The sequence below is a fragment of the Clarias gariepinus genome, chromosome 9, assembly GCF_024256425.1.
Source record: "Clarias gariepinus isolate MV-2021 ecotype Netherlands chromosome 9, CGAR_prim_01v2, whole genome shotgun sequence".
NCBI lineage: Eukaryota > Metazoa > Chordata > Actinopteri > Siluriformes > Clariidae > Clarias > Clarias gariepinus.
Window position 1 is genome coordinate 26,225,733 of NC_071108.1, and position 13,144 is coordinate 26,238,876.

The 13,144-nt window shown below is 41.5% G+C and overlaps 1 protein-coding gene across 4 annotated transcripts in view; it reads left to right on the top strand.

Moving 5' to 3' along the window:
* The window catches only part of mib2 (MIB E3 ubiquitin protein ligase 2), an 82,101-nt gene extending 69,335 nt beyond the window's left edge, over positions 1-12,766 (top strand). For all 4 annotated transcript variants that reach the window (XM_053503773.1, XM_053503774.1, XM_053503775.1 and 1 more), the window contains exons 14-19: positions 6,156-6,282; positions 6,749-6,973; positions 8,254-8,432; positions 8,746-8,933; positions 9,813-9,878; positions 10,012-12,766. In XM_053503773.1, the coding sequence (XP_053359748.1) occupies positions 6,156-6,282; positions 6,749-6,973; positions 8,254-8,432; positions 8,746-8,933; positions 9,813-9,878; positions 10,012-10,253 (1,027 nt within the window). In that variant the 3' untranslated portion in view covers positions 10,254-12,766. The remainder of the gene's footprint in view (positions 1-6,155; positions 6,283-6,748; positions 6,974-8,253; positions 8,433-8,745; positions 8,934-9,812; positions 9,879-10,011) is intronic.
* The last annotated feature ends 378 nt before the right edge of the window (positions 12,767-13,144 follow it).

Genomic DNA, 13,144 nt, shown 5'->3' on the forward strand with positions numbered 1-13,144 from the left:
TACTATCACTCATCGTATATATCGCTTTATCCTGGTATAGGGGCAGTGGTGGCTTAAACAGTTAAGGCTGTGGGTTACTGGGTTCTTGATTGAGAGGTCGGGGTTTGAGCCCTGACACTGCCAAGTTGCCACTGTTGAGACTTGTGGTGGGAATCGAACCTGGACCCTGAAGGTGCAAGGTGACAGTACCATTAGGATTGTAATGGTTTTCTGTTTCCCATTGTGCTGCATCACCATCCAGTATCTTATTATTTTATTTAAAAGAAAGTGTTTTATTTTACTTACACCACCAGTGTGCCACCTTGAAAAATAACATCATACATGTTAACTGTTTTATCATTAACTTTAATGTTGTGGAACTCCTGCTAAACAAGGTTTGGTTGCTCTCTCACCAGCCTCATCCCTCTCTCTCTCTCTCTCTCTCTCTCTCTTGGTAAAACCAAAAAAATGCAGTCTACCCAGAAACCACAAAACCCTCCCTTTTCTGTCGGGTTTAATCCTAAAGTTCCCACGTTTATACCCTGAGACTATTACAAGACGCTCACTCTGGAGACTCCTTCATGCTTTAAATTTTTCACCATAATAACGGTCTTGTGTTTTATTTTAAACTATTTGATTTATGTGGAGCGTCCATCTTACAAATCCCTGTGTCATTTGTAAACCATAATATAATAGACACTAGAACATTTTATAGTGTTAGGATTAATCTAACATGGAGCATGTTCCTGTACTGGAGCAGGGTTCCTGTACTCTCTCACTACCTGCTTTTCCCAGGTAAAGTCGAAATCGGACATGTACAGTACAGTAGATAGCCTTAATGTACTGTACTGTATGTCTTATTGCTCTCTCACATACAGTAGGTTGAGGAATCCACCCCCCCCCCCCCCCACACACACACACACACGCGAGCACGCACACAGAGCCCCTTTACTCTTCCTGTCCCTGGCTCTTGTTCTCAGGACACCCTGCAGTGACAGGCTTTTCCTTGTATGGGGAGAACGATGCTGAGTTCTCAGAGGGCGAGAGAAAGACGGAGAAGGGGAAAGAGAAAATACACACACACACACACACACACACAGACTCTCTCTCTCTCTCTCTCTCTCTCTCTCTTAGGCCAGAGGAATCATAAAATAAACGTTAGATTTGTTCTGGCAAGTGTCATATGTGCGGTATAGCAGGTTAGCATTTTTGGCTTAGAAGTCATTCACCCTACATCAGAGAAGTATTTACTTAAAAAAGAACAGCCCACAGTGTTTAAACAGTGAATACCACTGTGCATATATTTTCTACCTTGTCTTTTTGCTCAATGTTCTTGTATACCTAGCATAGACAGAAACAACCACCATTTCGGCTTCACGGTAACCGTACTCAACGTGTTTCCTTTTGTGTAGGAAGGGGTTTGTTTGTTTTCAGAGAGGAAATGGAAAAAGCAGGAACCCCGCATTTCTCATAATGCATGTGGGAAAGTAAGAGGCGGGGAGAAGAAGAGAGAAATCGGCTGTGAGAATCTCATCTCCATGGAGCTGCTGCCGGTCAAAGGCCAGCCGAGTACGGAGCGGGGTATATTAAGCGCTGCGTATAATCTGCCTAGTAAACCGAATCAGGTTGCCACCCAGCGTCGCACGCTAACACAACCTGACACACAACTGAGTGCGCTCTGTAGGGTAACTACATCATATTCTGTGCCTGCAACAAACTCACTCTTTGTGATCATAACTAGTTAAATTCTGAAAACTAGTGGAATCCAGCTATACACACACAAGTGTGTGTATAGCACACACTCTTGATCTTCCAAGTGAAAAGTTTAATGTAATCATCTGTGTGTGCATGCTCGGTTTTGGGTCACGCCCAATCCGCAGTCTTCCTCATTAGGGGATAGACGTGCGCTTCCACTCCCACATTAAGATTTCATGCTATGTGGGGGAGCTGGCCCGTGTGCTGCCGCTCTTACTACTGAGGGCTTTTCAAAAAAAGAGAAAGAGAGATGGATGGAGAGCAGGAGGTGTGGGACAAAAGCAAGGCCTTCCTTTTCTGGTGGGAGGGACGAGGCGCTACGAGGAAGATTGATGATATTAGCAGCGAGGGATTCAAGCTCCCTCAGCACAGTGCATACAGTACACACTGACTCACTGCATCATCTTCCCTTTTTATTTCTTTTCTCCTGCATTTTTAATAGGTAGAGACAAATTATTGGTTTCTTTTCCTTTTTTTTGCTTAATTCTAGTTATCAATACTTTAGGTTTTACACATTTTTGTTCACTAGATGAAGGCAAGATTATAATTTTTGTTTTTTTCTTTATATTTATCTGTTTCTGACTTCATTTATTTATTTTTTTGCTTATTTTTTTACCTGCTTAATTCACTTCTATAAATAACAATAGGGCAAAGTTAGTCTATCTGTCAGTTTTTCCTTCTTTTTTCAGTATTTTATTAGTCTCTATGTGCTCATTAATCCTTATTAAGGGATTTGATGTTCCTGAACTGTTTCCTATTAGATCTGACCTCCAGCATTCGAAGAGACTCCTGGCACTGAGCGATGCTCTGTGCCATTTTACCACTAATGCACTCGTACCTTTCTGTTGTGATTCGAAGAAAAATTTTTATTAGCCTCAGCAGGGTTCAGGATGTGGTAAAGCCCCCAAACCAGAGTGAAAATATCACCAGTCAGTAGAAACGGTGCTGACTAGTATTTGCACATACAGTGGTGTGAAAAACTATTTGCCCCCTTCCTGATTTCTTATTCTTTTGCATGTTTGTCACACAAAATGTTTCTGATCATCAAACACATTTAACTATTAGTCAAAGATAATATAATTGAACACAAAATGCAGTTTTTAAATTATGGTTTTTATTATTTAGGGAGAAAAAAAATCCAAACCTACATGGCCCTGTGTGAAAAAGTAATTGCCCCCTGAACCTAATAACTGGTTGGGCCACCCTTAGCAGCAATAAATGCAATCAAGCGTTTGCGATAACTTGCAACGAGTCTTTTACAGCGCTCTGGAGGAATTCTGGCCCACTCATCTTTGCAGAATTGTTGTAATTCAGCTTTATTTGAGGGTTTTTTAGCATGAATCGCCTTTTTAAGGTCATGCCACAACATCTCAATAGGATTCAGGTCAGGACTTTGACTAGGCCACTCCAAAGTCTTCATTTTGTTTTTCTTCAGCCATTCAGAGGTGGATTTGCTGGTGTGTTATGGGTCATTGTCCTGCTGCAGCACCCAAGATCGCTTCAGCTTGAGTTGACGAACAGATGGCCGGACATTCTCCTTCAGGATTTTTTGGTAGACAGTAGAATTCATGGTTCCATCTATCACAGCAAGCCTTCCAGGTCCTGAAGCAGCAAAACAACCCCAGACCATCACACTACCACCACCATATTTTACTGTTGGTATGATGTTCTTTTTCTGAAATGCTGTGTTACTTTTACGCCAGATGTAACAGGACACACACCTTCCAAAAAGTTCAACTTTTGTCTCGTCTGTCCACAAGGTATTTTCCCAAAAGTCTTGGCAATCATTGAGATGTTTTTTAGCAAAATTGAGACGAGCCTTAATGTTCTTTTTGCTTAAGTGGTTTGCGCCTTGGAAATCTGCCATGCAGGCCGTTTTTGCCCAGTCTCTTTCTTATGGTGGAGTCGTGAACACTGACCTTAATTGAGGCAAGTGAGGCCGGCAGTTCTTTAGATGTTGTCCTGGGGTCTTTTGTGGCCTCTCGGATGAGTTGTCTCTGCGCTCTTGGGGTAATTTTGGTCGGCCGGCCACTCCTGGAAAGGTTCACCACTGTTCCATGTTTTTGCCATTTGTGGATAATGGCTCTCACTGTGGTTCGCTGGAGTCCCAAAGCTTTAGAAATGGCTTTATAACCTTTACCAGACTGATAGATCTCAATTACTTTTGTTCTCATTTGTTCCTGAATTTCTTTGGATCTTGGCATGATGTCTAGCTTTTGAGGTGCTTTTGGTCTACTTCTCTGTGTCAGGTAGCTCATATTTAAGTGATTTCTTGATTGAAACAGGTGTGGCAGTAATCAGGCCTGGGGGTGACTACAGAAATTGAACTCAGGTGTGATAAACCACAGTTAAGTTATTTTTTAACAAGGGGGGCAATCACTTTTTCACACAGGGCCATGTAGGTTTGGATTTTTTTTATCCCTAAATAATAAAAACCATCATTTAAAAACTGCATTTTTTGTTCAATTATATTATCTTTGACTAATAGTTAAATGTGTTTGATGATCAGAAACATTTTGTGTGACAAACATGCAAAAGAATAAGAAATCAGGAAGGGGGCAAATAGTTTTTCACACCACTGTAAATACACACAGATACATTTCCTCTGCACCTTACTTATTAAGTTTTTGACATTTTTATAATATAATAATTTGAACTTATTTGTCAGTATACTGGCTCTTTGTACTGACCTGAATTATGACTTGAAAATAAGACAGATCTTTCAGGTAACAATTCATGAAAAACTCAGACATGATTTTGCTCCATTTTTGGATGCAGGTCTGCGATCATCTGAGATATAAAGGCTGGTGTCATTAAGTTAAGCAGGTTACCACAAGATCCTCCCTCTCTCAGCCTCATGCCAGACAAAATCGCTAATTTACATCGTCTACTTTCTAAAATTACCGCATTGCTGATGTGATGAAAATACCTGAGGACAATCGGCAAAACCCTGGCTTCATGCTAAAGTAAACTTGCTCAGACGTGACTATGCTGTTAGCTAACCATAGTAACAGTTTTATGCCACTATGCTCATTACGGTTGTGTAAACAGCAAACAGGCGGCTAGTCTTTGAACACGTACACAATGTCAATTGAAAGCTGATATTTGTGGAAATGAGAAGTGAAAGCACGTCCATATTACACTGCTCTTATGCATTTCCCGGCCTTGGGAAACTAACTTTACAATAGTTAACAGCCGCGATCTGAAGAGCAAGAGGCAGGCTAGGTGTCGTTCAGGTGGAGTTTAGCGAGGGATAAATGATACTGTGATAAAATACTGTGTGCCTTATATTTTACATGAATCTGCATGTGTGTGTATGTGGTGGGGGTGGGGTTAGAACGAGCTTAGCATTAAGCCCTTAGATATTAATAGCCTACACCTGGATCAGCTTGATCAGAATCCGATTTGGAAACAGCCTGCTTGTGTGCTAGGTCACACACTCGTACAGTGAAAGACCAAAAGGAAACCCTTTGGCTTATTTAGTTTTAGTACTTGTGGCAGCAGCATTACATCTGGCAGTGTAATTGAAATTCGGTGGCCCTGACACTAGCCACTTGAAAACCAGGCTCACCCAATAATAATACTGGCAATTTTTCAGTGCATGGTGGTGTAGTGGTTAGCACTGTGGGCCTCACACCTCTGGGGTAGAGGGTTTGATTCCCACCTCGGGTCTGTGAGCATGGAGTTTGGATGTTCTCTCTGTGCTTGGCAGGTTTCCTCCAGGTACTCCAGTTTCCTTCCTTAGTACAAAGACATGTACAGTAGGCTTATTGTTGTTTCCGAATTGCCCATATTGTGTGCCCTGCGATGGACTGGCAGAAAATAATTTCCAGAGAATTTCACTTTGCATTTAATGCTTGTACTGCTCTAGGGTAAAAACTCTGGTTGTTCTGGTTTTGATTGTTCTGTACCATCTGCCTGGTGGTAACAGCTCAAATATAGTGTGACCAGGGTGAGACGGATCTTCAAGGATACTACTTGCTTTGTTGGCTTAAGCAATTTGTGAGAAACCAATACACTTGTCTTACTAGTGTATTATCTTTGTAAGGACCTTCCACTGACATGCAGCGTTAAATGTTTTAGTCATTAGGCCTCAGTAACAAAAAGCAAACATTTTGTCTCCTCATGTTTTTAAAATTGAAGCTGTATTTTCCTTCTCGTGACCTTAATGTAGGTTTAAACAAATCAGTTGTTGCTATCTTGATAAAAACAGAAAGATAAAAAAAGACATGCCTGTACACAACCATTTCCAACCATTAGAAGGAATTAAAGAAGAAAGTCCGTCTCTGTCATATCAGTAACAGCATTGTTGGCTGCTCGTGTTCCCAGAACTGTCACACCATCTCAACAACTGTGTATTTCTTGAGTGTCATGGCCAGAGTCCGTTATTAAAGTGTGTGTAAAACCTTGTGTCCCTACAGTGCGACAGAGATGATCCTGGCGCGTGCCCGGCAGCTGGCCGATGTGAAGAAGGAAGACGGCTTCTCTGCTCTTCACCTGGCCGCTCTCAATAACCACTACGATGTGGCCGAGATCCTCATCAAAGAGGTGAGTTTCTCTAAAAAACGTTCTAAATTACTCTACAACCTTGAATCTTCATAAATAAATAAAAAAAATTGCAAGCTGAGTATTTATAAGCAGCATGTTTAAGCCTATGATGGATTAAGCACCACAACGCTGTGGGTTGTGTGTGTACGGGACACAATTCTGCCACTGAGAAAACAAATGGAAGGTGATTTGCCGTTGAAATGGTGGCCATCTCGATCCCCTGCAGGTCTGCCTGTGCCGGAAAACATTAAATTGTCATCTCCCAGGTGCGGTCACAGGGAGCGCTTTGTAGAACGCTGTTTTGCCCTCTGGTGGCACAATGAACGCAGCTTCGGCAAGGACTGGGACTACTTATTAGTGGAATGGAGTTGCGAGTCGTTTTCCATTGTGCCTTTCCTTTTTATTCGGAATATACTGTAATAATCAGGAGTTTTGAAGTGTGGTGTCTGATTCGTGCCTTGTACAGGGACGCTGCGACGTCAACATCCGGAACAACCGGGGTCAGACGCCCCTGCAGCTGGCGGTCACTCAGGGCCACATGCAGCTGGTGGAGCTTCTAGTGATGGAGGGAGCCAACGTGAATGCGGAGGATGAGGAGGGAGACACGGCCATGCACACGGCCCTCAGCCGCCAACAGCTCACCACCACCCTGAGCAGCACAGAGAGAGATGCCTCAAACCTCTACACCCGAGTAAGTGCACGAGAGAGAGAGAGAGAGAGAGAGAGAGAGGGAGAGATGCATATCCTGTAAGGTTGTGGGTTAAAGATCATGCTCAAGGATGGAAAAGTGACAGCAATGCATTTGCTTTTCTCTGATCAGTCCTATAATACAGTTTGTTTTGTTATACTGAGACACCTTGATTTAAATTGTAGTTGACACTAAAGTGGTTTTGTTGGTCTTATTTTTTTGGAGGGTGCAGGATGAGTAATTCCAGCCTCACCTGAAGGGCATACACACACACACACACACACACACACACACACACATATATCACTCTTTAGAGCTCAGAGGGTTGAATTTGAGGGAGAGCCAAGGAAGAAATGCACTTGGACGTTAAGGTGGCCAGTTAAGTTGTTTTTCCTGCATCAGCAGAAATGTGTGTGTGTGTCTGGTGCTGCGGGTTTGGAGTTTAATTAAAGTTTGACTTGTTGTTGTATTAAACATCACCTTAAGATATCACTCAATCTCTATAATATGAGTCAAAAATGATCCACACTCTGGCTGTATTTATTTAAGTCAAGACACATTTTATTTTTAAGATATTATCATACACTTTGTCCGTCTGTCAACAATTCTTTGTTACCTCATTAAAAAATAACCTAGGCTGCGCTGTGAATGCACCACTGTCTTTACTTCTTCATCAGAAGTGCATCTTCTCGCATTCATACCGTAGGACTATTTTCAGGGGACCAAAATAGTCCAATGGAGCAAAGAAGCATTTGTTTGTTGCATAAATTTTCACACCCTAGGTCAATACTTGACAGAATCACTTTTGGCTGCAGTTCCAGCTTCTGTGAACTGTATCGATCTGCTTTGCTTGTTTGGATCCTGGTATTTTTGCTTCTTCTTTTTAGCAAAAAGAGACAATAAGTTTTGTCAGATTGAATTCTTGACTGTTTTTGCCTGACCAATGATTCCTAGTTTGGTTAAAATTGGGCTGGCTTCTTGGTAGACTAGAACCAGTCTCAAGAATCTATAGAAGAATCACTTCTCTCGTTGCTCTGGTATTTGGTGCTATTCAAACCCTGTCAAAATTCTCAATAATGGTTGATGCACGTCTCCCCACGGTGCAACGCTACCGTCACCATGCTTCACTGTGGAGATCGTGTTCTGGAACATTTGTATTATAATTATATGTAATATCCTAATTAAACGAGTTAGAGAAATTAGTAGTTCATTAATGTCAGGCTATTCAGTCTTTCAACACAGAGCTCAGGCTGAATGTGTTTATGTGTGTGTTTGTGTCAAAGTTGAGCGGCTCGGGGCTGCTGGGGAACACTGAGCTAAATGTCGGGGCTGCCATCGCCTGTTTTCTGGCTCAAGAGGGTGCTGATATAAACTACGCCAACCATAAAGGCAAGAGTCCACTGGACTTGGTGACCGATAGCATCATCTTACAGCTGATCAGGAGCTTCTCCGAGAAATACCGGTATGCCTGTTTATTCAGTATTCCTTCAACTTCCTGCATTTCTTGTATGTTTTACTGTATATTGGAAGCCTGTAGTTCTTTTAAATTAAAAAATGCACTGGTCTTAGTCGCATCAGTGTAAAGCTAACTTCAGGCATTCATACAAATGAATAGAAATATTCCAAACACTCAAGTAAAATGACAAAAAAAAAAAAGTCTGCAAATGGAATACATAAGCTGTAATCAATATAAACATGGCTGAATACAAAAATGGTAGGGGGAAAAGAAAAAGGTTAGTTATATGTGTGTGTGTGTGTGTGTGTGTGTGTGACAGTCTGCAGGCTGGTACATGTGGGACGGGCGGGAGCGGGAGCAGCAGCCTGAGGCGGGTCCACACAACGCCCAACACCATGACCAACCTCGTCATGCCCAGCGCACCAGGCCCGAGCGAGTGCCTCATCTGTTCCGAGCTCGCCCTGCTTGTGCTCTTCGCCCCATGCCAGCACAGCGTCGCCTGCGAAGGTGAAAAGACTCACACTAACACTAAGACACACTTCTTCAAATGTTTTCACATGAAGTGTTGCTTGTAAGGGTGACGAGGACATTCATACTCCAAAATCATCTCCAAAATCTTCCAATATCTCCAAAATCAAGGGTAATAATAGGATATTGTTCCTCTGCTGAGCCTCTGATTTTCCAGCAGTGCTTTTCACATGATCATGCCTGCAGAGAGATGCAAACAGGCTCGCCCCGTCACCTTTTCTTTTAAAATGTATGACAGGCTAGATGTGTCCTCGACTTTGTTCGAATTGGAACTGGTGGAATTGGAATCGATGGAATCGAGCGTTTTTAAAAACATACAGCGTCATCTATTGAATTTTGGAATAAACTATAATGTTTACGTGTTGCCGTGAAGAGCGTTGAATGACGGTGTGAGATGATGGTTATTAAGTCGATTCAAAAGCGTGTATTAGAAAATGTATAGAAGATGTATAGATCACCTGACGGTAAACACATTACAATCGTTCCTTTCACCTGAAGGTGGCAGCAGACTGCAGACTTTGTTAATTAAACACCAAAAGCCTTTTTTCCTGTAAGCTTATATACGGAGCTAATAAATGATGATGCTTCCAAGCACTAATCATGAAAAACCTTTCTTGAGTCTTTAACTAAAATGGTTTATTAAGATCATCTAGTGTGACACAACTAAACCTCATGTGATACTCTGCTGCAGTCATTCTACAGTATATAACTCGATTGGAACTTTATAATGTAATGTTAAACTTGGAATCCTATAAAGATAATGCATGGCAAATATGGTTAAATGATTAGTGTATAAAGACTAAAAAGACAAGACAAAAAAAAAAGCATGCATGTATTTACAATCCCTGTTCTCTTCAGAATGTGCTCACAGAATGAAGAAATGCATTAAATGCCAGGTCACGATCACCAAGAAAATACGACAAGGTAAGACCTTTCGTTAAGCTCTTGTGCTTTTTGAGGTTAGGAATCTTGACGAGTTTGCATTTTTTCATGCGGTTTAAACGGTGGTACAGACGTAGATCCGATGACGATGACCAAATCTCACTTTCTCCCGCAGACCAGACAGAGGTAGACAGCAGTCCGAACTCGGAGAGCTCAGAACAGCACCACCTGCTGGAGCAGCTGCAGTCACGCTACAGGCAGATGGAGGAGCGCATCACTTGCCCCATCTGCATCGACAACCAGATCAAGCTCGTGTTTCAGTGCGGCCACGCCTCCTGCATGGAGTGCAGCTCCGCTCTCAAAACCTGTCCCATATGCCGGCAGAGCATCCGAGAGAGGATCCAGCTCTTCGTTTGATCGATGTGTGTGCACTCGCCCGCTCGCTAGCTCACATACAGAACGGTGTGTGTCACGGTTTACTGGAGGGGCGGGAGAATGAGCAGGGTGGGGGTGTGTATGGGTAGGGAGAATGGGCAGAGGGGGGATGTAGGATGTGCTGTATTTAATCAATCAGCCTGACTTCTCTTCATGATTGTCCTGCTCGTGTGGACTTGGCCATCGTTTATGCGTGCACCTTCTTTTCCGTCAAAAAGAAAAATGCAGGCACGCGTCACCCCCAAACTAAACAGCGACTCATCAACTGCTTTCTGTGAAATTTCCTCCTTTTATTTGATTATTTGCTGACTCACTGTAGCTCGGAGATGTTTACAGACTGACGCTATTGTTAGAGTTCCTGTGAAAAACCTCCTAAACCTCTCTACGGATGTAGGATTGTTGCAGCTGGGTGCACAGCCACGAATGGCGCTGGACTATTTTTGGAAGTCATACAGACTGCTACTTTAAGTTTCACATCGACACACAGTGCGTCCCTCCTGATCCCTCCCAGTAGACCCCAAACAGCTTTCCACAAGTGAAGGATATACAGTGCATGCTGATATGCATATTATCTATATGATATATTGTGACATGGATTACATTTGTGGTGTTCTAAGGCAATCAGACTTTTTTTTAATTATTAATATTATTATTATTATTTATGCGTGAAGGCATCCTGTAGCCCCGAGGTCAAATGAAGGAGGGCTGAGCAAGGAAACTCGCCGCGCTGCTTCTAGATGTTAATTTATTCAAAAGGCTAACTCGCAAAGAAAATGAATAAGTAAAAGGTCATTAACTTTTCGTAGGGGTCAGTTTACTGAAGGAAGTTGATTTAAATAGAGTATGAGACACTAAACTGAAGGACGACACTGACTGAAAGATGTCAAGCATCGAAACGTAAACATTCGATCCAATCAAAGTGTCTTTGTAACCTTTAAAGAAGGAAATGAATGAATTTTGAAGGATGGCATGGCATTCGGAAAATGTCAGCCCTCTGGAGTGACGTCTCAAGTAACCGTTTATGTCCTCTGTGCTTGTATGGTTTGATGCAACAATATCGATCAGAGATCAGGTTTTCAGCTCTTTAATGTCATAACGCATTAATCTAGGATAAACTGATCGTAGATCTGAACTGGGACTTTTCAGCCAATCCTTTATTCTTTTTATTTGTCCCCAAAGTGGGAACGTTTTTTCCCAGTCTAATTTTGTACATTAGTTGTTTAAGACTGCTGCTTATTTTTGTGATGCATTATGATAAGGAAGTGTCCTGTGGGTTTGCTGTTTACTAAGCAGGACGAACACTAACTATACGACGGTTATTTTCGTTGTTAATTTTCTCAAAGGTTAAAATGTAAAATACAACAGAATCACCAAAAAAAAAAAAAAAAAAAATGTGCGTTTGTCAATAAGTGTCTTAACATTTGTTCAACTTCCCTTAACCTAACCTGAGTTGCGTGTGTTTTTGTTCCAGAAGGGCTCGCTGTATCGTATGCGTCAAAGAAAATCTATTTTAACTGTTACTAGTTCATTTTGTATTACGCTCCACATCAAACGCAATGGGGTTTTGTAGATTCTGTATCCGGGCTAGTTGAGATGCTACCATGTACATATATTGGAATGTCGGTGATGAGATCCTGCTGCATCACAGCTTGAGCATGCTAGCAAAGTAAAAATGAATATCAGTGCCAAATTTAACATATCAACAAAAAAAATAATGAGACACGTGTATTAATTCTTCATACAAGTGTATGAAGTCTGTGTGAACTTCTCATGAATTATGAGACATCAGTATTTGTTTATGATTTCACAAAACTTGAGTTTTATTTAAAACTTTTGGGTAACATCAAAGCCTTCCTGTCTTTGCAAATAGCTGGAATTAGTGGAAATATGTACTATAGACAAACTGTAGACATTCAGAAAGAGCCTATTAAACAATGAACTCCGTGTCATTTAACCAAGATATCTGATTTCGACATGTTTTGAAGCAAGATGTGAATAGCAGGAGTGTGTAAATGCCTTGTCTTTTGTGTTGTCAAGTGTGTTTATAACAAAATTCCTGTTGTTGTTGTTTTTTCTTTTTTATAAAGGGAATTATAATAGTCCTTTTTTTTTTTTTTTACTTTTTTTTGGCAGTAATTGCAGTACATACAGTAGTGTGTATAACAGTGGTGTCTAGCTTGCCCGTCAGAGGTTGTATTTCAGCTTAGAATGGCTCTGGAAAAAGGCTATTCCATTTAATCTCAGAAACGATGCATATATTCAACTGGCATGTTCATAGCGAGAATTCAGACGGCAGCAGACGTAGAGTAGGAGGGCGATAAAGGCATAGGGTTCGTCGGCGATAAAAGAGTATTTAAAGTGTTACTGTTGATGTTTGTACAGTTCAGCACGCAACATTCTGATGTTGGCCTTACTGTCCATTCCAGTTTTTTTGTTTTTTTTTAAGTTTAACTGTACAAAATATTTTGCAATAAATATGGAACTGTTTTATAGAGATAAAAGACTGCATTGTTGTTTCATTCAATTCTAATTTGTTAATATGATCAGAGTGTAGAATGTTTACTCAGAATGTCCTGGTGCTTTGATCTATTAAGAGATGAGAATGTGTGTGAGGGAACCAAGACACACTGAACTGTGGTAAATATGATGTAATAAAAGGATGGCCATTTAATTAGCCGGATCACATCATTTAGTGCCAGGGGTAGCTCAGTGGTTAAGGCATTGGATTATGGTTCGGAAGATCCCAGGTTCAAACCCCACAACCAAGTTGCCACTGTTGGGCCCTTGAGCAAGGCCCTTAACCCTCAACTGCTCAGATGTATAATGAGATAAAAATGTAAGTCGCTCTGGATAAGAGCGTCTGCCAAATGCCT